The 22,574-nt window shown below is 38.5% G+C and overlaps 1 protein-coding gene across 2 annotated transcripts in view; it reads right to left on the reverse strand.

Moving 5' to 3' along the window:
• Positions 1-2,698: 2,698 nt before the first annotated feature.
• SMARCAD1 (SNF2 related chromatin remodeling ATPase with DExD box 1) overlaps positions 2,699-22,574 on the reverse strand; it is a 47,695-nt gene continuing 27,819 nt past the window's right edge. For both annotated transcript variants that reach the window (XM_069784477.1, XM_009919276.2), the window contains 15 exons: positions 16,402-16,604; positions 15,075-15,165; positions 13,733-13,832; positions 12,187-12,246; positions 11,906-11,981; positions 11,293-11,428; positions 10,158-10,295; positions 9,751-9,846; positions 8,773-8,890; positions 8,389-8,510; positions 7,034-7,222; positions 6,024-6,142; positions 4,363-4,545; positions 3,547-3,656; positions 2,699-3,248 (listed from right to left, as the gene is read on the reverse strand). In XM_069784477.1, the coding sequence (XP_069640578.1) occupies positions 3,187-3,248; positions 3,547-3,656; positions 4,363-4,545; positions 6,024-6,142; positions 7,034-7,222; positions 8,389-8,510; positions 8,773-8,890; positions 9,751-9,846; positions 10,158-10,295; positions 11,293-11,428; positions 11,906-11,981; positions 12,187-12,246; positions 13,733-13,832; positions 15,075-15,165; positions 16,402-16,604 (1,803 nt within the window). In that variant the 3' untranslated portion in view covers positions 2,699-3,186. The remainder of the gene's footprint in view (positions 3,249-3,546; positions 3,657-4,362; positions 4,546-6,023; positions 6,143-7,033; positions 7,223-8,388; positions 8,511-8,772; positions 8,891-9,750; positions 9,847-10,157; positions 10,296-11,292; positions 11,429-11,905; positions 11,982-12,186; positions 12,247-13,732; positions 13,833-15,074; positions 15,166-16,401; positions 16,605-22,574) is intronic.

Raw genomic sequence — 22,574 nt, forward strand, 5'->3', positions numbered from 1 at the left:
TTATTGTTCTGTGGACTCTCAAAGGGAGAAGAGATGAGTAAACCTTCCTGGCGAGATGCAATCTCAACAATACTTTGTTTACTGTAGACTTTCAATCTGGAGGAAAGCACGCTAATTAACAAGAGGATAAATGTGTGGGAGGACTAAGGACACTAAGCAAAAAAGAAAAAAAAAAAAGACAGACCCACTTAGTCAACAAACTTCAAGCTTCTCAAGCATTTTCTTTAGCCTCTTGAAGTTTACGCTGTACCACTGGGAAAAAAACCCACCAAACCCAAAAACAAAACACAAGAACCCCAAACAACAGCTCCCCCCAAAAAACTAAACAACCCCCCAAAAAACCAAAACCCAACCCAAACCAAAAAGCAGCTGCTCACCTGAGCTGGTGCCCACACCAGCACCAGTTCTCCATAAGCACACCAGCTGCAAATTGAATGTTCAGCAGCTCTGTCTCTCTTCCAGTAAGAAGGAGACAAAAATTGAGGGGCAGTGGTGGCAGGGGTGGAAACCAGGTTTAGGACAAATGAAGGAACAAACAGTTTGTTCTTCCAGCACTTGGAAAAACAGGTAGGTGAAAATCCTGGCAACGTGGACAACTGTAGATGCAAGTGGTTCACACAAATTCAAGGAGAGACAAGTGCTTGCAAGAGGACTCCACTGCGTGGTGTAAGCAGATAAAGAACAACAAAATTGGGCAATCCTCTGGGCTGAAAATGGCCACTGTTGGAAAAGTTATTTCCCTTCATAATTGCTTTCCCCTCCCACCATATGTATTATTTCATTGAATCATATGAGTGACACCAACCAACCACTAAATGTTCAGAGACAAACCAGGTATTGGCAGAACTGAAAGCAAGGTCCAATCTTTTTCTCATTCCCATACGGTATCTCCACCTGCTTTGCAATTCCTTGCATGCTTTGTTCTAGCTCTTTACAGGTTTTTCCTTCTTCAGCTCCCACTCTCCTCTGTTCTTCAGCAACAGACTTCAGACAGTTGGGGTTGGTTGGTTGTTCCCCCTCTCACCCCCCCATAGATCTTTCCCGACCAGAGACACAGAATCACAGCATGGTTGATGTTGAAGGGACCTCTAGAGGTCATCTGTTCCAAACCCCCTGCTTGAGCAGGGCCACCTAGAGTCAGCTGCCCAGGACTGTGTCCAGATGACTTTTGAGTATCTCCAAGTTTAGTGACACTACAATCTCTTAAGACCTCCAATTAAACAGGGTAGAAAAAGTTACAATAAACAAAAAAAGGCAGAAACACATATGAGCTTCATAGCACTTAAAGACAGATACTGACCCCAGGGGTCTAGGGATGTGATTAAGGAGTAACCACTGCTCAGCTAGACTACATTAACTGATTACATACACATACCAAACTGAAACACCACACAAGCCACCCTATAAGGCAGGCATTTTGTTTCATTTCATACTTGAAGCAAACAGGTAAGAACATGCACATACAATGGGACAACAATTGGGTTAGGATCATGCTCAACAGAAATAGACAACCTAATTAACTGCAGCATTAAATGCTTGTGGTTGTCTTAAATACCACTATTCAGTCCAACAAAACAGGTGGAATTAAAGCAGCATGGTAGACAAACTGACTCTCACCCTTCTCGTATAACAAACTATTTCTTCACCCTTCAGCTGTGCATTTTGGAACATGCAGCAGTATCACAGATTTCTAGTAAAAGCCAAATAAAGTTCAGCTGAAACTCTGAAACATTTTAAAAGCTTTCATTTTACATCCATTTTGTACTTGCAAAAATCACGCACAGTTGGTAAAAATACCCACAGGCATAACCAAACCAAAAAACCCAGATGCCCAGCTCACAGATCACCTCACTGACTAATCAACTAGCAGTATCTGAAGACAGGCTGAAATACTGAGCAACCATGGACTTCCACAGCTCTCCCCTACTCTTCATATAAAACTGCTTTAAGCTCCTTCAAAAGATGCAAAAAGTGTCTTCTGACTGTGATAACCACACACAGAAAAGTGGTAACTATCAACCCCATATTGCAAACCACAGTGAATTCTAAGATGCAATCCTCCAAGAGATTCAGCCTGGTACATATTTGCTGAGCTCTGCACAGAGCATACAGCAGCTGACGCTTTAAGAGAGGGCAGGGGCAATAAGGACTTCCCCATACTTTGCCTTCCCCTCAGCTTCTACAAAAGCAGCAGTCTGAATCTTAACTACTCCGATTTCAAAAGACCAAATTTCAGTCTTTTCCTCGTCCAGGGAAATGGATATCCTCCTCTCCCACCTCCTCAAATCACATCCTTGCCAGCTGATTATAAACTTCAGGTGGAGACACACCTCATTGTTGACACCACTGAAGCTCTTCACTGAGATGAATTAAAAATTCACTGCAGCTTCAAGAAGAGAGCAAGACACGAGCTTTGTGTTTAGGGCACTTCATTGGCAGAGCGCAGATCTGGTATCTACACCAAGGACTGACAAAAAAATTGCAGCCCAGGTAGAAAGTTCCATTTGGCAGGAATTCTGTTTTTATAATCAGTATCCTAACACAACTGTGATTAGAGTATAATGAAACACTAGTAATTAACTACTGCTGGATAAAGACAAGTCAATTCAAATGAAACATTTCAGCCAGTTTGAAAGCTGCCTATTTATAACATGCAAGTTATCACCCCCTCTCCTCAAATAATCACAAAATTAAAACATTTTGTTAATCTGTGGAATTTTATTTGAACAAGTTGATACAAAACCAGTACGGTACATCAAATGAACCAAAACAAGCAGAAACAGACTTGAGCATTGTCAAATAAGGCACATATAAAAAAAATCTACACGTGTAATCCAGTGAAACAGACAGTTTATATATATATATTTGGAGGTAGAAATAATTACAAAAATACTGACAAATCTTAAGCAGTAGCAGATTTGTTAAAACAATTACTACTTAGGTCCCCGTTTTGAAAAGTGAACTGTAAAATGTTTATTCAGCATCTGATGTTGGCACATTTGGGCCATTTATGTTTTTAAGCATCAAAAGAATGCTATTGGTGTTAAAAATTTTCAATACCATGAGGAATACAATAAAGAAACTACAAAAAGTTATAAATGTTCATAAAATTCACGGTCATCAGTAATGTAAGAGTCCTTGGGGTACATGACCTTTCTTCCTTGAATTCTACAACATATGTACATTTCAGAGACCTAAAGAAGCTTTTAATAGCGTGGCTATATCTGCTGGAATGGTTCCTTCTTCTCCTGAGGAATAAAACCAAGCGTTAGTACAGCTCAAAATATTTCACATAAACAGACAAAAGTCTAGATCCCCAGAACTGTACAAAATCCTCTACTTGTAGGAGTCTGTCATTGATTTGTGGGTCAGACTCAGAGGGCTTTTCCTGTCAAACCGAACAATAATCAGCATAAATACTTCTTTCTAGTTTATTTAACATGAAAAAAAAGGCTTGTCTGCATCAAGAACCTTGTTTTTTCAGAATAATATATTTCAGCAACCTTAATTCACTTAAGCAGACGTCATTATGTGCAAGAAACTTACCCGAATCTGCTGCAGTCATATCTTGTTCTAACTTCAATTTCTGCTGGCTGATTTTGAGCATGGATTCTTCAATAGTTCCCTTACTGATTAGCTTTATGACTTTTACCTCTCTGAAAACCACAAAATAGGATAAATCTGTTTTTACAGTTTCTTTGTAGTAGTGCAAAAGGGAAGGATGCTATGCCTTTACTCAGCTGGCAGTGGTTTAAAACAAGGAGGAGGAAATGAACAAAAGGGCAATAGGAAGAGCTTCTAGTTTTTGTCTGGACCAACTGTGCTCTGTACTGCCAGAAAACTTGTTTTCTTCTGCACTCCCAGCCACCGCAAAGTCTGAATGGTCACAAAAATCTCCACTAATAGAAACAACTCAACTTCCCCCTCATCCCATACTACAGTTGAAATAACAGTTATTAAACATACTCTATTGCTCACGTTAGCTTACTCTGACAGAGGACTCTACAACAGCCCACTCTTGATGACAGAGTGGCACTTTATTGCTTAGAAGTCTCCTGAGAGCAAACAGCTTTGCCAAACAGTCCCAAAGACTTCAGATCTGCCTTGAAATAGTTCCTCACACCAGAAATTTTAAAGTTATAGAGAATTTGAGAGTTACAGAGAACTAGAAAAAGGAGAATGTAAATTAGGTGTGTTCTTGTGCTAAGACAATTACAGTTACCTAGCTCCCACACAACCCAGAGCTGGTTTACACAAGTCTCTGCTTAAAATGGCAGTTTTAATCATAAAATATTGTCCTTTTAGCTTCCTTTGAGAGCTTGCCTCCAAGAAAAGCCAGGCATAATAATTAAAAAGTCTTACCTCGTCTGACCTACTCTATGGCATCGGTCTTCTGCTTGCTTATCATTGTATGGGTTGCAATCAATGTCATGAAGAATAACAACGTTTGCTGAGGTCAGATTAATTCCCAAGCCACCAGCTTTGGTTGACAGGAGGAATACAAATATACCCATATCCGTATTGAACTGATCTATTAGATGTATCCTGCAGAACAGAAGAAAACACATATCAGGCCTTGGAGAAAACACCGCATGGGCTCCAGAGTTGAACACAGAAGTTAGGATGATCTTTTGAAAGGGAGGACAGTGGTGTTGCAAAGCAGCTCAAAAGTACAGATGTTATGCAGAAGGAAAAAGGGGCCCAACAGTCCTCAGCAGTGACCAGCGAAACATACTCAGTGACAGATCAATAGCAAAGAATGGGAAGAGGCTTGGAAAAAGATTTTGGATGATCATAGAATACAAAGAGCAAGTTGAGGAAAGACTTAAGTACATGAAACAAATCGGGGGGAGGGAAGAATTTAGCTTCATGACCGTCTTCTGTACTAACTGCACACACAAGGGAAGTAACAGACTTCAGCTGTAAGTGGGAAGTAATACCACAACAAGAATGACAATTTTTTTGAAACAAAGGAAAGAGCGCCTAAAAAAATTTAAAAAAAATCATGAAACAGGAAACAGCAGAAAACCAGCACAGCTCAAATACAAGAAAAGCATTGCAACATTTTCAGCTGTAAAGGACAAAGTAAATGGTCTGTCCTAGAGAAACAAAGGGGCCTCTCTGCCTAGTGTAACAGAGGTATACTTCCAAGGAGTATCTACAGCTGAGCTTTTGTTATGGCATGCTGACACACAAGCAAATCAAACACACCATGAACTGCTGAAGACAAAAGTTTTCCATTTCGATAGCTACGACTGTAACCCAACCATCTAAAACTCACCTTTCAGCCTCATCCTTACTAACGTGATCTGAAATCCAACATGAAATCCCTTCAGTGCCCAGTAATCACAGAATTCTACACATTTGTCATGGTTTAACCCCAGCTGGCAAATAAGCACCACACAGTCATTTGCTCATTCCCTCCTCCCACAGTAGGATGGGGAAGACAATCGGGGGAAAAAGAAAAAAAAAAGGCAGCAAAACTTGTGCATTGAGATAAAGACAGTTTAATAGGACAGAAAAGGAAGGGATAATAGTAATAATAATAATAAACAAAACAAGTGATGCACAATACAATGGCTCACCACCTGCTGACCGGTGCCCAGCCAATCCTTGAGCCGTGGTGGCCCCATGCCAACTCCCCCAAGTTTATATACTGAGTATGACATCATATGGTATAGAATACCCCTTTGGCTCATTTGGGTCAGCTGTCCTGGCTGTGTCCCCTCCCAACTTCTTGTGAACTCCCAGCCTCTGCTGGCAGAGCAGTACGAGAAGCTGAGAAGTCCTTTACTTAGTATAAACACTGCTTAGCAACAACTAAAATATCAGTGTGTTATCAACATTATTCTCATCCTAAATCTAAAACACAGCACTATACCAACTACTAGGAAGAAAACTAACTTTATTCCAGCCAAAACCACGACAATATTGGAAAACAAAGGTAAGGGTTTTAAGTCACCTCCCCGCCTCCATGCACACATCCACTTTTTCTCTCTCATCTTCAGCAAAAAGACACATACCGATCAGAAATCTGTGTTTTTCCATCCAACCTAATATATCTATGTTGCCAATGTTTTAGGAAAACTTCCAAGATATCCAGCATCATAGTAAACTGGCTAAACAATACAACTCTGTCACCCTGGAAATGACAAAGCAAAACAAAAGTTTTAAAAGACTTCAATTACAGATAATGAACTACACAAATACTTTATTGGTGCAAACACGTGATTTTACTTCAACTGAATTGCTATTTTCCAAACTAAAAGACTAAGCTGAAATTCATCAAGTCAGGACTGACTTTCAGTGAAGATATCTTATCCAGTATTTCTGCTGCATTAACCCACCTTTTGTCAGTGCAATAATTTTTTAGTTAGTTTGTACTTAGGTGGTCCAAGCAATCGAGAAATCATGTCAAATGCATAATTGACAGACTTACTCCCTCTATAAAAAGCAATAAAATATTTTCATCAGAAACTTAAATTTAAGCTATATTCCATATAACACAGAGCAATAGCACTCTTTTGTCTGAAATAATCGAACAGATGCACAGTGCACACTTGTGCAAACTCAGGATACTCTGAAGTACATGCTTATTTGTAAAATAAGCCACTTTAAATCTATGACTCAAAGCAGTGACTGCTTCTTACCTTTACACTGGCTTAAGACATACATGATTGTTCTAATGTAATACAGTCTTATTCAATTGCCAAAAGAAGGCCAAAATTCATGTGCTGTGCTAGCCCTCTGTACATTGAGAAAGTAGTGTTAACTCAGGATTAATATTCTGAAACTTGGAAAAATGGGAAAGCTTATTTCAGCTGTCTCTAAAGTGACACGCATAGGCAGGACTGCACGTTAAAAGCTGTAAGCATTGCTTTGCAATACTGCACATGCACTAAATCGCCTTGTAATACTCCACAGAAAAGCAACTGGGTTGCATATACAGCTAGCAGACGTTAATTTAACCAGTTATTTAGAGCCACCCTTTAGATGGACAGAAAAAGATGTTTCAGCTATCTCTAGTACCAACCTTCTCTTTAAGGTCAGAGAGAATGCGTTCCAGTGCTCTAAACTTTCCAGAATCCAAGATCTGATCCATGTCTAACTTGAAGTCACTGACGTGAGAATATTGCTTACAAAGCAAATGCAGCTCAAAATCTGTCATTACTGTCATATCTTCAAAGATAAGGTCAGGGTTAGCATCACAATGTGTGGGTTCCTGTTAGCAAAAATGAAGGGAAATAATGCAATACACGATCTCGCCAGACAGACAAGAAAAAACAAAAACACCACGCAATAACATTCAAAATTTCTGAAAGAACAAAGTAGCACAACTAGACATGGACAAATGCCAGAGTGTGGCTCATGCAAGCAACAAAAGATGAACTCTGCAACCCCAGGTTTATAGTAGAGGATCATTACTTTGCAATTTAGCTTTTACAAGAACTTGCACTACCAAAAACTAAGAAGTATATGCTCAACCTCCACAGCAATTACCTACTTCCCATCAAGCCCTATGACCTTTTACCCCTGTATCAGACCTCTTCCCCTGAAGACACATTCCCTAAAAGGGAGGTCCAATCCTTGGATAGATGGTAGAAGACATGGGAAGCCCAGCCCAAGATGTAGGGTGGGTAGAGGGATGTCATGCCTGGAAGAAAGAGGAAAAGAAAAGCCACATCTGGAGAGAACGATGGTATGAGTAGGAATAAAAAGGGACAAAAATCCTTCATAAACCAATGGGTCACTTCTTCCCTTCCCCCCAACCTTGATTGGCTTTATTTTAAAACAAAGCTAAAGCTATTCAAAGCCAGCTGCAACTTTCTTAGAGCACCTGCTGCATGTTCAGGTTTTTTTTTTTTTGTATACTTTAGAAAGAACCAACAATTTTCCCCAAACTCCACAGGCATTAACCCCAGCCAAATTAAAAATTAAATAAATAAATAAAAATCCTCAACAGTTCAATACTTATGCCTTCCCTATTTTAGTTCTGTACAGCCTAGATTTCTTGCTAGTCAGAAAATACTAGTAAACTCAAGTGTCCACCCAAGATATTTTTCGTAAGTACTTTGGTTTTAAATTTTGGGGTGGAGGGAAGAGGTGTTAAGGGGGAGCTAATGAAAAGGAGATGACTGCAGTCCCACAACTGTTCTCTCCATTCTAATATCTCATACAAAAATCAGTGTTAAACACATACAGAGCTTGACTAGAGCACTGGATAGATGCAGAGAAATAAAAAGCAGCAACAATGAATTAAGTTTTGCAAAGACACACTTTTGACCAGAGGACTGACAATTAAAAAAAAAATTAAAAAAAGAAAATCTATTTAAGTTGCATTAAAAGCTCTGAGAAATTAAAGATTGCTTCTGAATCTCATCACCTTACCTTGAGCATAAGCATGGACATTGTCCTGAGCTTGTCAGTCGTGTAATACTGACGATGCAAGAGAGGGTGATTAGCCATTTTTCTAAGTTGCATCATTACATTTCCCATATCAGAGTTTTTCTCTGTAAACAAAGAAATAAGGTATATTGAGAAGTAGTACATAGATGCCTATCTGACACATCTTCATCTCTCAGGAGAACTTTATTTGCAGTGACTGAATTTGACATTTCACCTATTACCTGAACTTAGGAAAAATTCATAGAAGGGATATAGTGAGTTTCTGAGTATTAGACATTTCTACAAAGCAAGGGCTTTGTAGTCACATTTGACGTATGTTTGGGCATGAAAAAAAATCCAGCAAAAAGAAATGAGCCCCTCGCGTACCATTACTGTTAATAGTTTTCTTGAGCTTGTTTAAGAGATCACAGTATAGTTGTTCCTGTTTCTCAGACATGGCACATAATTCAATCAGATCTTTTTTGGGAGGTAGTTGTTTAAGGACCTGCCAAAATAAAAAACATACCAGGTAAAAACTGTTCTGTAGTGAACAGTCAGTAATTCTGTACTATGTTACAAGCCTGCTTTTAAGCTACTCTATTCATTCTCCCCTCCCCAACTCCTTTCATTGGCTACAACTTTGCTGAGTCAGCAGTTTGACTTATTCAGAACTTGATTTGGCTTATACATCACCCCCCCATCAAGTAACATGGTCTGCACACTTCAAAACTGCACAAAATAATAATAAATGCAATACCTAGAACCCACTCCCCTGCTAATCAGAGATACCCTCTTCAAGCCACTGACTACTGAAGTATGCAAGTACACAGAAACACTTTTCAGATCACTATTAAGTTTTTCCTTTCTTTTATATATCCAATTCTAAATAGAGGAATTTAAATAGGTTTTGGATTTTAGAATAAAAAATAAACATTTTGATGATAGCAAAATAACACACATTTCTAGTCATACATATACACAAATATATACATGCACATTCACTGCCTTAATCCTTTCAGTTAAAATAAAACGCCATTACTACAAAGTCACAAATATTTTTGTGGTTAATGTAGAGGATTTCTCACTTCTCACTGCTTAGCAGCAAACTGAATCATCTTTCAGTGAGCTTTCCTAACTAAAACTTCCATCTGTAAATAGTCAGCAAATAATAAGCACCAAATCCCAAAGCTGCAGGTCATTTTTTTACTTGCAAACACCGGAAAAATAGCTCAAGTTTCTTGCTCCTCCTAGATAAACCACTAAAACTAGCACTGACAAAATTTGACCTTAAATTCTACTTTTTGTCTCAAAGATTATCAGGCTTTTCGATAATATGAAACTATTATTTTAAAGATAAAGCATTACCTCATCTTTTACTCTTCTCAAGATGAATGGTTTTATTATCTGCTTTGCATGTGCAATCCTCTCCTTTTCATATATGCTTTGTTCTTCAGCACTCTTCTAAGGAAAATATTGCAAGAATTAAATTACAGTGTGAAGTTTTCAGCTGTAACAACACTACCTTAACTATTCTAACTTGATGAAAAACCCAGCCAGAACAGACAGATTCACGAGGACCATTAGTATTCTGAGATATCCTGTTATGCCACATTCTTACTTTAAAAGGTTTATTTCATTGTTTCATTTTCTAGATTTTGATAGTCACATTTCCTGTTTCTGTAAGACACTAATAAAACAGAAGTTATGCAGCAATGGCAGTGTTGTAGCAAAAAAAAAAAGTTATTTTCAACAAGAGAATATATCATACTTACTGTTTTTGAAGAGAACATCCTTCGGATTTCACTTGTGCTACTGCTGAACATATGTGGCATGACAAAATTCAGGAGGGACATCAATTCCAACAGATTATTTTGAACTGGAGTCCCCGTTAGCAGTAAGCGATTCTTTGCCTGTTTGTCCAAAGTGGAAAACAGCAGTGAGAAACATTAGTCAAAAAGGTTAAAAATGGATATTGGCAGAAACAACACATCTATGGAGAACTGAGAAAATGAGCTTGGTTTAAATCATAACTATTTAAACTTAATATATATTTAGATCTCATGAAATAATTTCCTGGTTAAGTCAACAAAACAGTTTACAGATCTGCGGCGAACTGAGCATGTGTCAATTTAAGACTATTCAGGAAACCTAATCCAGATGTAAGAAAAGCCTTCATGGCTCTATTAGGGTCTTTCTTGTTTGGTTGGTTTGGTTTGTTTGTTTTAAGTTAATGTGCTAATTGTTGCTCCTATATCATATCTTTTCTAATGTCATACAGTACTTACACACAACTTTTGAATTGCAAGTACAAGCCATAGTTTAATTGGTTAAAGATCAGCTTCTTAAAAAGGCTTTTCATGAAAATATGATCTTGAAAAAGTCGTCATAAGTGCCAAGTACAAATACTACAGTGCTAAATCACAATAATCAGAGAAAGAGCTGTACTCAAATTCTCTAGTTTTCAAAATGCTGCTGACTCAAGCTGCAAGCTACAAGAAAAAATAATTTTAAAGCTAGCTTTTCTTGTGCTGTCTTATCAGAGTAGGTCCTTAAATACTACAATGTTTCAGTGCAAGTCATCAGAATAGCATTTTTACAATCTTTACTATTGTGGGATAAAACTGGAAATTTGCTTAACACTGAAACTGAACCACTACTGTCATTGTAATGATGCTATAGGAAATTTATTACATTTCTTTGGGAGCTTGTATCCCTGAACGAGTTCACAATGCAGGATCCACTCCTAAGACCACATCAACACTTATAACTACTCACATACTGTAGTTTCTGGACCACTATGTGTATATGAACTTTACAGTTAATACTCCATTTTTTGCCAGCCCATAACTACAAAACAGAAAAAAGAGGAGTTGTCCCCTCTAACCCAACAATAACTAAGCCTCTTACATTAATTGTCATAAGGTGCTGGTAGCGTACAGAGCTCATGTTCTTAAGCATATGACCTTCATCAAAAATTGCATAGTTAAGCTTCAACCTGCGAAACAGTCCTCGATCATCTGAGCTGCTAATTGCACAGTTGTATCTGTCACAGAAAGATATCATAAAAGACACATTAAATGCAAATTTAACATAAACATACTGTTATCACATTCAAATTAAATTCTCTAAAATTGTTAAGAGTTATGGAGAGAATACATGAGGGCCAGTAAGTAAAACTGCCTAGAAGTAACCAACCATAACACAGTTTACTACTGGCAAATAATTACAGTTGACTTGATGAGCCAGTGCTCTCAGTAACACTTTCCAAAATACTGCGCAAACCTATTACAAAGTAATATGTATCTATTAGTATGTATTATGTAATTAATAGATAATATCTAAAGCATCTATAACATAGTATCTGTTACACATTAATAAAACTTTAGTTAACCATTACTTGAAAACAAAAGTAAGTTCCCTTCCCATCTCACCAAACTTCAAACATAGTTTGTTTTGTTTTACCACAAGAGGTCAGTAGCAGCTAACTAAATCTCACTTGTTACGCAATTACTGTACTTACGTAGTTACAATCACATTGAAATCGACAACTTTATTATTAATGTCCACCCTGAGATGTTTCCTGTCTTCTTGGGATCCTACAAAAGGACAAAACATAAAATGAGTACGATTACATATATTTATATGCATACAAAAATTAAGACAGTACACAAATACATTCAATAAATATGTGTATTTAAACCACTGTCTTAAAACAATGCTTCCATAAGCAATTCATCTTTACTTAGGCTAACCATGCAAGCAACTGTATTATTAGATTAATTCGTAAATTAGATTCCTCACCATAGTAAAAAAGGACGTTCAGTTCAGGACACCACAGATGAACTTCCCTTATCCAGTTATCTGTAAGACATCATTAAAATAAAACCCAAGTCATTTATCCTTTGTTATGTCTTATGTGACTTCAAGACACACCTCAACATTAAACCAAACATCTGATTTGAAAGCAAATCCCTTTAAATTCCCCTGAAGGTCAAGAATAATATTTAGGAAAATTAAACAACCCATGGCCACACTGTAACTCACTCTTGCTTAACCAGCTTGCACTTTAAACTCCTACAGAAACAGTCTGTAACCACCACGAAAAAATAATACCATGCTTAACTTTTCAGCCCAGTTTCTTCCCTAGATGGCTAAATCCTCAGAAAGCACATCACTTCATTTTTCAGTACTTGCATCCAGAAGTGTTTCATTCAGGAGAGACAGTGCCTCTGGGAGTAGGCAAGAAAGTCTGACAACTCCACCCAGCTCCAGGTGTACAGCCAGCAGAGCAGCCACCAGCAAGGTTACCATGCCCAAGGGGAAACTGCTTGACAGTCAACAAATGCTGACCCCAAACCACAGCAGAAGGGGGGTCTCTGGTAAATTCCACGTGACTCAGGCAGGACCCAGATCAGAGCTGAGGAGACACCTCCAGAAAAGTGACAGGAAAGCTGCAGATAGACCGCGCTTCCCAGGCATTCCTGTGCTGGATGGCTTGGGCCAACCTGCCACTGCAATTCATGAGCCTCTACGATTCACCTCACAAAAGCACCTTTATTTACACCTCAGGTTTTAAGGAACACGCATTTTTAAGAGTTATTTTAAAAAAAATGGCTTCTGGTGGATTTTAAAAGCACACTGAAAACAGCAATTTATGTTGAACAACCAGAAGCTTTTCTGATGCGTTAAGAGAAATTTTTGAAGCCCAAATAAGTATTTTATATTAAAAGCAATGTTTTCTTTCTAAATTAAACTTGTTACTTTCTCCTTTCTATAATCAGTCAACAAAACCAAAGTTAACTCCACAGAGAACTAGTTTCTGCTCAAACTCATTGGCTTTGCTGACATATTTTATTCCACCATATTCTTCCTGCTTTTGACTGAGGTCATTAAACAACTAAAATACCCAACTAAAAGTCAACCTCATGATTTTAGGATTTTGATCTGCTTTGACAGATTCTATGCAGCAAAGAGGAAAAAAGACATTGAATGTCTCAAATGCCATGATACCTAATCCTAAGCATAGCCTGAAGACTAGGAATTTCAGCCAATATTCAGTAAGTAAAAAGACTACTTTGCTAAACAAGTTCAAATTGTAACAAGCAGCTTTATTTTTTGTGAAGCATACAGAACATATAAAAAAAAATTCCACGTTAGGTCTAAATAATTCAGAACAAGCCTGCCTTCAGTATGGTTTGCATTCCAATTCAAATTACTTAAGGAGTTGAATATCACCATAAGAAAATTAAGTTTTCTTTCACAAAATTATCTTTGTTTCACAGTCCGTCCATGATTTTTTTGTTTGTTTGTTTTGAACAAACAAATAATTTTGAAGCTTGTAACTTACCTAATGTTGAAGCTGGCACAACTATCAAATGGGGACCCCTATTGCCCTCTTGGTAGAGATAAGCTAGAAATGCAATAGCTTGAATTGTTTTTCCTAAGCCCTAAGAGAAAACAAAACCATTTAAACAAAATTTACAATCTGTAGAACATAATAGTGTTTTTTACTCATAAGACAATTACAGCATAGTCAATGTTAACTAAAGACTACAAATCTGCATAGAAAAATTGTTCTCTTTAACCACATTGTTTTACAGAAGACAATTCCTTCTTAAGTACAGTCACAGTCAAACTTAATTATCTTTTCAGCTCAACATTTGAGCATCAGGAATTCATCTGTTCCATTTATGAAGCTTTTCATTTTAGTTCAAGTTCATCCCTCAAATCTTCTTCAAAAATTTGCCTTCCTGAAACAGTGCTGCAGACAAATTATTACTTGGAAGCTAATTGTTTCTGTCCATTTGAGCCAGTTGTACAAAGAATATTCCAGCTATTTCTGAAGTGGAATTTAATATGGAAATCAGATTTCTTTAAGATAAGCCTATGTATACACCAATACTCACTTTCTTGTCTTCTGCATCATGGATTTAAAAATTTATCTTACCTACCACAAAATATTCACACAAGGTAGTTCTTAAAAATACAAAACATATGGAAGTTGAGAAACACTGCCTGAGTCTTAGCGAAGCAAACCCATCCATTCATTCATGGTTCCTCACAAGATGAACAGCAGCCAGGATTAAAAGCAACTGACAACAAATTTAGCATTTGGCAGCTGCATCACTGTTTGTTCTGTTGTACAATTACTGGTGGTGTCAGCACCAAACAAAACCTCAAACCCCTAAGCTCTTATTTCAAAACTTACGGGGAGTGTAATGACAAGAGATGGCTGAAACACTGGAGAAGCAGAAAAGGTTTTACGCACTTAGTTTTTTTCTGTATTGTTAACTACCTGTTTTGAAACTAATGGAGAAAAGTAGAAGATAGGGGCTCACTGCAGCTAAATGCTGGACAAGCAGAACAAGTTATATTTATGTGCAAGGAGCTATTAAAATGAATGGTTTGAGGATAACCTGTTATGGGAGAAACTGCTTCCTTTGCATCAGAAGATACGACATGACTTGTAATTATCAGTGTCCATGAATCTTAGGCTACCTTTGACTTTCAAATTAAAAGTAAGAGCTCAGCAGCTTCTAAACATTTGGAGAAACTGTTTGCAATTTAAGTTATACAAGCTAAAACAAATTACTTATCTTCTGCTTGGCATTTCTAGGAAATGAAAGAATATAACAAAGTCATTTTTGCAAAACTTTTAACGATTCTTAGATGATCAGTTTCACACTTACCATTTCATCAGCCAATATGCCATTCAATCCATGTTTATGCAGCAGTGCTAACCAGTTCAAACCAATCTTCTGATATGGCTTGAGTTCCAAACTGTTAAGAAATCAAGCTTAACGTGTAACCATCTTTTATTTGTTTCTCCACGAAACATAACTTTACACTTACGTTAATCACAGAATGGTAAGTTTAACATTGCCTATATTTTAATGTACTTCAGATCTCCTCGTGTAGTGAAAAACACAAACTTTATTTAATCAGTCACCTGAATACCAAAGAGCATTTCTGAACTTTGTAAGTAGTTTATCTGAATTTTCATACATCTTAAATCATCAAAATGAACATTACAATAAATAACTTTCTTCTCAAATAAGTGGTCTACAACCAGTTAAAAGCAGCTCAACAACTGCTCATTTTTAAAATATGCAAAAAATTAAGTGCCCTTTAGTGGTGTCGGCACCAAACAAAAAAACTAAACACACACAAGCCACAAAACACACTCAACAGCAAGTCACCCAGTTCAGCATTTTTTGCCAAAGAAGAAACATCACCGGTAGGCTCCCTCCAAACAGTTCCCTCTTCTTCTCAGGTTTTATTTTGACATAGCTGAAAAATCCTTTTGCTATTTACCACTAACAGCCTCCAAGTCTAATCCAGGTTGCTACTCTGGCCATTCCCACTTCACCCACCCTTCTGCTTCCTAACCCTTAAGATAATGCCCCCTACCATACCCATTTCCATTCCTCCTAAGCTCTCTCTTTATTCCCAATATCCGTTTGGAGATCCTTGCCAATTTACCTCTCTGACATTAGTCCTTCCCCCCAACAGATCCCCGGTGCCCCTCCCACTGGATACAGAGTTCTAGATCATTTTGTACATCTGAACTTCCTAACCAAGGCCTTCAGTCCAGCTGATAAACTTTACAAGTTTGCTCAGGTTCATTTCAATTTGGCCTCTTTGAAATAAAAGGTCCCCCCATTACAGAAACAGTTTTGTTTGGCCTTTTGTTGGAAACAAGTTGACAACTCATGATCCCATCACTCAAGGTTGGCTTCTACATTCATCAAAAACTGCAAGAAGTAAAACAAGGTATTGAGCACTGTTATATCTTTTTGGTTTTATGTTCTTCTCCTCCTCACCAACTTTCCTGATACACTTAAAAACATTTATTGTATTCCCTCAAGTATTGCACATTGCTACCAAGCTCACTGAGAGCTGGTAAGTGTCAAACATTTGCAACTCTACTTTCAGAGATTGCAGTTTTGAAAATCCCAGTATTCAAGTATACCTTATTATCTGAAACCCTTGTACGTATAAAAAATGGAAAGATACCTCTGATTCAGAATGGAGGGTTGCTCTATGTTCCATCCACATCCTCCATCTTCAGTAATCCTGGTTACTTGTTTTGTCAGTTTATTTGAAATGTCTTCACATTTATTCATGAGCTTTAGAACCACGTCCCTCTCCTTCAGCAGTATCTTGCAGTTCCACACTATGTCTTCTGACAAACCAGTAGTCTTAGTCATTTTTGTAAACTGCAAAACAATAATAATAAAAAAACCCAACTATGAACAGTGGTAATAGCAGCAAAGGTGCTATGGTGAAAATCCACAGCTGCCGCAGGCAGCAAGTATTTCAAGTAGCAGACAGCAACAGCATCCCAATCTCCTCTCAAAACTTCAAATATTCCTTACACGCTTGGCCCAGTGCAAAACTTTGTGAATCCACATGGAAGGTCAGCCTTACAGCTCCTCACACTGTAAAACATACCTTAAAATAAAAGAAACAATTTCTCTGAAGAGTTTCTAATGTAAAATACAGGAGCTTTAAACTCTTAAAATCCTCAAGGAGAGGCAATGTACAGCACAAAGAAAGCTTTGAAGGCCAGGCTCACTAACAGAGCAAAACCACAAAAGGAAGGAAAAAAAAAAAAGTACCAATTATCACTAGATTTCCTTTTAAGCAATCCCTATTAGATACTAAAGGTGTAACATGTAAGCACAATGTAGGCATCAAAACAAACCAACCTATGAAGAAGGCTATTAAGGTTTTGTTATGAATCTGTCCGGAGCTCAGCACTACTCAGTTCCAGTTCTAACTGTACCACAAATGGCACATTCAAACCAGATTTAGGCAGACAGAAAAAAAAAAAAAAAAGATTTAATGGCTAAGAAGTTTCCCAAAACCATGTCAGGTTTTTTGTGATCACCAAGTACTGACAGGCCCAAAAGATCAACAAGAATTGGTTCATTCTTTTCAGTTCTTCACATTTCAGTGTTGGAGGAGAATTTCTTCACTAAGCTAAGATTTACCTAAAGTCTTTTTTCTTGCAATGAACCTGACCTCCTGTGAAATCTACAAAACACAAACTTAGACAAATCTACCAGGTCATTAGCACTTGCTGACACATTTTCATGGGCAGTACCATCATCCTGACAAGGTTTTAGCACCATTTAGTTTCTCCATTTTTTTGCATACAATCATAGAATGGTTTGGGTTGGAAGGGACCTTAAAGATCATCTAGTTCCAACCCCTGCCGCCATAGGCAGGGACACCTTCCACTAGGCCAGGTTGCTCAAAGCCCCATCCAACCTGGCCTGGAACACTTCCAGGGATGGGGCATCCACAACTTCTCTGGGCAACCTGTTCCAGTGCCTCACCACCCTCATAGTGAAGACCTTCTTCCTTATATCTAATCTAAATCTACCTCTTTCAGTTTAAAGCCATTAACCCCTTGTCCTATCACTACATGCCCTTGTAAAAAGCCCCTCCCCAGCTTTCCTGAAGGTCCCCTTTAGGTACTGGAAGGCTGCTATAAGGTCTTCCTGGAGCCTTCACTTCTCCAGGCTATGCATGTTCTTCTCCAGCATGTGTGTGTTTCATGTCAGTATTGCCCTCATTTTACAGAGGGACAAACAAGATAAACCACACAAATGCATTTTCTAAACATCATAGCAAACAAGCTGGCAGAGGACAAGTCAAGCTACCAGAATCTCAATGTAAATACAAACTAACACAAGGCCTCTCCACCGCTCCTGAGCACACCAGTGTTTGAGTCAAAAGCTTGCAGCTGAGACATGTGGACAGCCCACATTCAGTATCACTGTGGCTCCCTATCCCACAATAGCATATTCCCTCCTATTTTGGCTGAGAAGAGATCTTTAAGTGCTGTAACTGCTCTGCCACCATGTCCTCATCTTCCCAGAACATGTGTTCCCACCTTGACCAAGGCTAACTTCCTCTGCTGCTTTGTACTCTGAGTCTACTACTTAGAGCAGAGGTTGCTTCACTCATGCTTGCTAGAAGATGCATCTAATCTAGCATCAATTTTTATTTTTATTTTTTTTTAAATGGCTCCATGTCACAATCCTTCCTACATCAATCATGAACACATGCTTTCTCCAAGAGCTCTTGATCTCTTTTTTGTAATGAGAGTTGCTACTCACCAGTCTCATTCTCACAACCTTGTGCCAGCCACAGACTTACCATGTGACACGTCTTTAATTAAAATTTAAATTTTCCTAATTTTTTCCTTTTAAACTATAAAGCATTATTAATTTTGACACAGAAGCCTTACTTCCACCACTTGCTTCCTCAAGACCACACCAGTTACTTTACATTTCCTTTCTCTAAACTTTGTATCTTTACTACAATATGGATATTCTCCATTTCAGAGCCAAGAAGCCTCAAATTGCATCAAAACAGGCCCTTCAGGCCCACCAGCTTCTCCTGGATTCCATGTAGGGCCATCTACAAAAAGTGTAAAACCTTCTAATAAAATTACTTCTGCAGTAACTGGGGTCATATTTATAATTATAGTATTTTCATGCATATTTATGCATAAATATATTTCACAGTAAAGAACAGACATCTTCCTTTTCTTATTAATGCATTTAAAGAATTGAAGAATACAAGATCCTTTGGATTTGCCATTCTTTTGTTAAAACAGAAGTAATTCCCACAGATTTTTCTGAATTTTAAATCAGGGATCTGTTAAAATTTAACACAAGACTTTACAGGCATGTATTCTAGAATTCCTTCCTTAAAAAAAGGAGGGGTTGTATGATCCGGCTATTACATGTTAAGTAACTGATTAATATTGCCACACTGCAGAATAAAAGCAAGCTTTGTTAAGCTGAAATGTACAAGCAGGCTATGCTTCGACTCCAACAGAAATAAAAAAATAATGGAGTGATGCCCTCTACTGACAGACTGCCGTTACAGTTTTGGGGGTGTTTGGTTTGTTTGTGGTTTTGTTCCATTTTAAACAAATCCCAGAAAGTTTACCAACACTCATATCTTAAACCAGGCTAAGGCACACTTGTCAACACTTGCAAAAAAGTTTGCTAAATAGACACCTCTTAAGAAATAAAGAGAGACATAAAGAACATGATTTTTAACAGGCAATTAAAAAATTTCAACATTTGTTTTGATGCATAAAGCTTGGTTGGCATGAATATAAATCCTGTAATCTATAAATAAAGGTATGGAGAATGAAGCCATCTGTTATTAAGAGAAATTGTATTGTTTCATGTCAACACATTAACATTCATCTCCAAGTTACAACAAGAAAAAACTTTAGCCACTGGTTTACATGTGAAACACATGATGTTATGCTGTCGTGCAAAACACAAACCAGATCCTCAGGTGGCCTTTGGTTTACTAGAAGCTCTGACATGCTCCCAGGCTAATTTTTTATTTTTTTTTTTCATATGAGGTCCAAAAACATGAGACCTTCACTGACAACTGAACCTCTGAGCTTCCACAGCATGCTTTGAAGAAAGGTCCACTAGAGTCCTGGGCTGCAGCGCTGCCCATGCTGTATAACTGCCACACCAGCATGCTCTGCTCGGGCTTACTTTACACCACTTGAAGGTGATTTAGGATTTCACTTTACTGCCTAAGGGTGAAAGGCAGCCTCAATCTCCATCAACAAACTCCAGTTCCACCTTAAGCAGCTCCCATTTCTACCCTGATGCATTTGCGTGGGTCCACGGTGCTTCTGGATTTTCTTCCAGTTTGGTTTTTGTAGCAGCTTGTACATGTGCAGCCAACCAAAATGAGAGATGATAAAAAAGCCAAAGCTACCCTCCCCTGAGTTTGTATCTCCTAGCTCATATGCTACTGCAGTATACAAAATATGATGCACAAGTAAGTCCATCTTTGACTGATCAGTTCTCCCATTCCCCTAAAAGTGATAAGATAAAAATATGCTATGTCAAAATTCCTATGCAATATTTTGCGTCAGTTTAACTTGCATGTACTCCTTCAGAATTTGTAATTTTTAAAAACAATAGACATTGTTTAATTCACATAAAGTCTTTAAATGTAAAAAGAGAGGGTTTATTTTGTGGTAGAATAATACCACGAATGAGAGACATGAGAGGATACAGCAAAACTCAGATACCTATGTTTCTATGCTAAAAGGAAATTCAAGCAGTTAACAGGAATACACCTTAAAAATAAGAAACTAAATAGTATTAAACTCCCTCCAGTTCGTACCCCTGCATCTAGCAGGGGCAGTGTGAAATTGCATTGGGCACATACAACAGGCCAAGGAACAGGACACCTCCCCAGACCCCAAAAGTTCACCTGCGCTCCTTCTGGAGCCAGTCTTGGCTCTGCCCTTGTTCCTTGGCACACACAGAACAGGCAAGTATCGGCGTTACATGACCGTGTTTACAGCCTGTCTGCTGAGGAAACCGTGCTGAGAGCTGCCGTTTCCAACACTGGCCAATTCCAACAGTCTGGAAAAAAAGTGCTGTTAAAACTTAATTAAGCGCCAACGAGTTTTTTAGAGGAGTGAGGGTGAGGAGGAAGGGTGATGGGTGCCCAGAAGTGCTTCCACCAAGGAAAGAAATCATGCTGTCTGCCACCCCATAATGTGTGCCAGTGGGGTGCCACCAGGACCCCGAAGCAAACAAGAGAGGAAGGTGGGAAGCCAATGTAGGAAAGGACCCACCAGGAGGGGAGGTATCTCTAACAGCTGCCGGTTTACCAACACATCTGTCCTGAGGAGGTGTAGAGCATGACGCTGGTACAGAGCAGGCCTGCACCATGAGAGGAAAACATCGCTGAACACTGGCCCCTTGCACAAAAGCTACTTAACACGTGACATCAGACCAAGACACAGGGAGGTAAACTTTCCTCTTCACGCTGCCCTGCAGTCTGCTCTGAACCCTTGTCTTCGCCTTGCCCTCCACAGCCAGCCATGTTCTTGGTGCTCCTCCCTCCCTCTCCTAGCCCTCACAGCCCTGCTTTCTGCTGATCGCCCTTTAGTTTGCCCACCCCTGCATCCCTATCTGCTCCCCTTGTGTTACAATCCCCAATTCCCAGCAGGGGAGAGCTGCTCCTCATGCACTTCTGCTCCGGCATCTCCCATTTGGTCACCACACCTCCTCTTGTGTCCCAGCTCCATGCTTGGGCTTGCTTCTACAGCACGGGCACCTGGGACCACCCTTTCAAACGTTCTGCCCTCAGAAAGCAACGTGCAATTTTGAGTTGTGAATACAAGGAGTATTCAGAAAGACGCTCCCTCAGAGCGCACATCCCAATCTATTTTGTGACCTACTACTCTCCCTACGCACACAACACATTCGGGAGAGGCCACAGGTCCTTGCACAGAGAAGCATCACTTCTCTGAACAAGCAGACAGACACCTAAAGCCTCAAGGACATACCTGAGCACTCTTTATGCAAGTTAGTGTTTGAGAGGAGGCAATCCTGGCTAGTCATCTCCAGCACTGAAAACTGGCTAAAACTACCCTCCTGGAAAATGTAGCTGATCTACAGTATGGGCATTTCTAAATTGCCAAGGGAATTAATCCTCATAAGCAAGGATGTTTTCAGGTCTTTCCTTTTTTTTTTTTTTTTTTTTTTTTTGAGAAGCATGTTTGTTAAATTTTTTTCTGTTTTAAGTGTTATCAGATCAAGCTAAACATCTGTCTTAAATATCTGCTCCAAGGAATAAGTATTTTCAAGCATTCTTAATAACTTCACAAGCTTGAAGCTCATTTAAATCCACCTGAAAAAAAATTCTTAGTCCAACTTAAAAAGCTTGTCTAGAATAAAAAAAATAAATTTAATTTACATTTTCCTGGAATAAGATGTTCAATTTCCAAGTAAGTAGGCTTTAGTCCTAATCTCAGGCTGACAGCCTTAAGATCTTCCTCAATTCTAATAATGAGCAAGTGGTAACAACTTCTAGTGCTTTACATTGTGTTACAAAAGATACCATTACAGTAAAAAGACACTTTAAGCCAATTTCTTTAATGCTGAAAGTGAATCAGCTCTCTCCATTATTCTACCATGCTTATTAATTAGTAGGAAAAATATTTGGTCACTGAGCTACTGGATCTTTAGAAACAATTAAATCCACACCGCTACAAAACATCTGCTAAGATCTGCTGCAAACTACTACTCTGGGCAAGTATTCACAATACTACATAAACATGTGGTTGCTGACAGCAGCAATCTTTATGAAAGACAAATTTTGAACACAAACAG

This window comes from Haliaeetus albicilla, chromosome 1, assembly GCF_947461875.1.
Source record: "Haliaeetus albicilla chromosome 1, bHalAlb1.1, whole genome shotgun sequence".
In the NCBI taxonomy this organism is placed as follows: Eukaryota; Metazoa; Chordata; class Aves; order Accipitriformes; family Accipitridae; genus Haliaeetus; species Haliaeetus albicilla.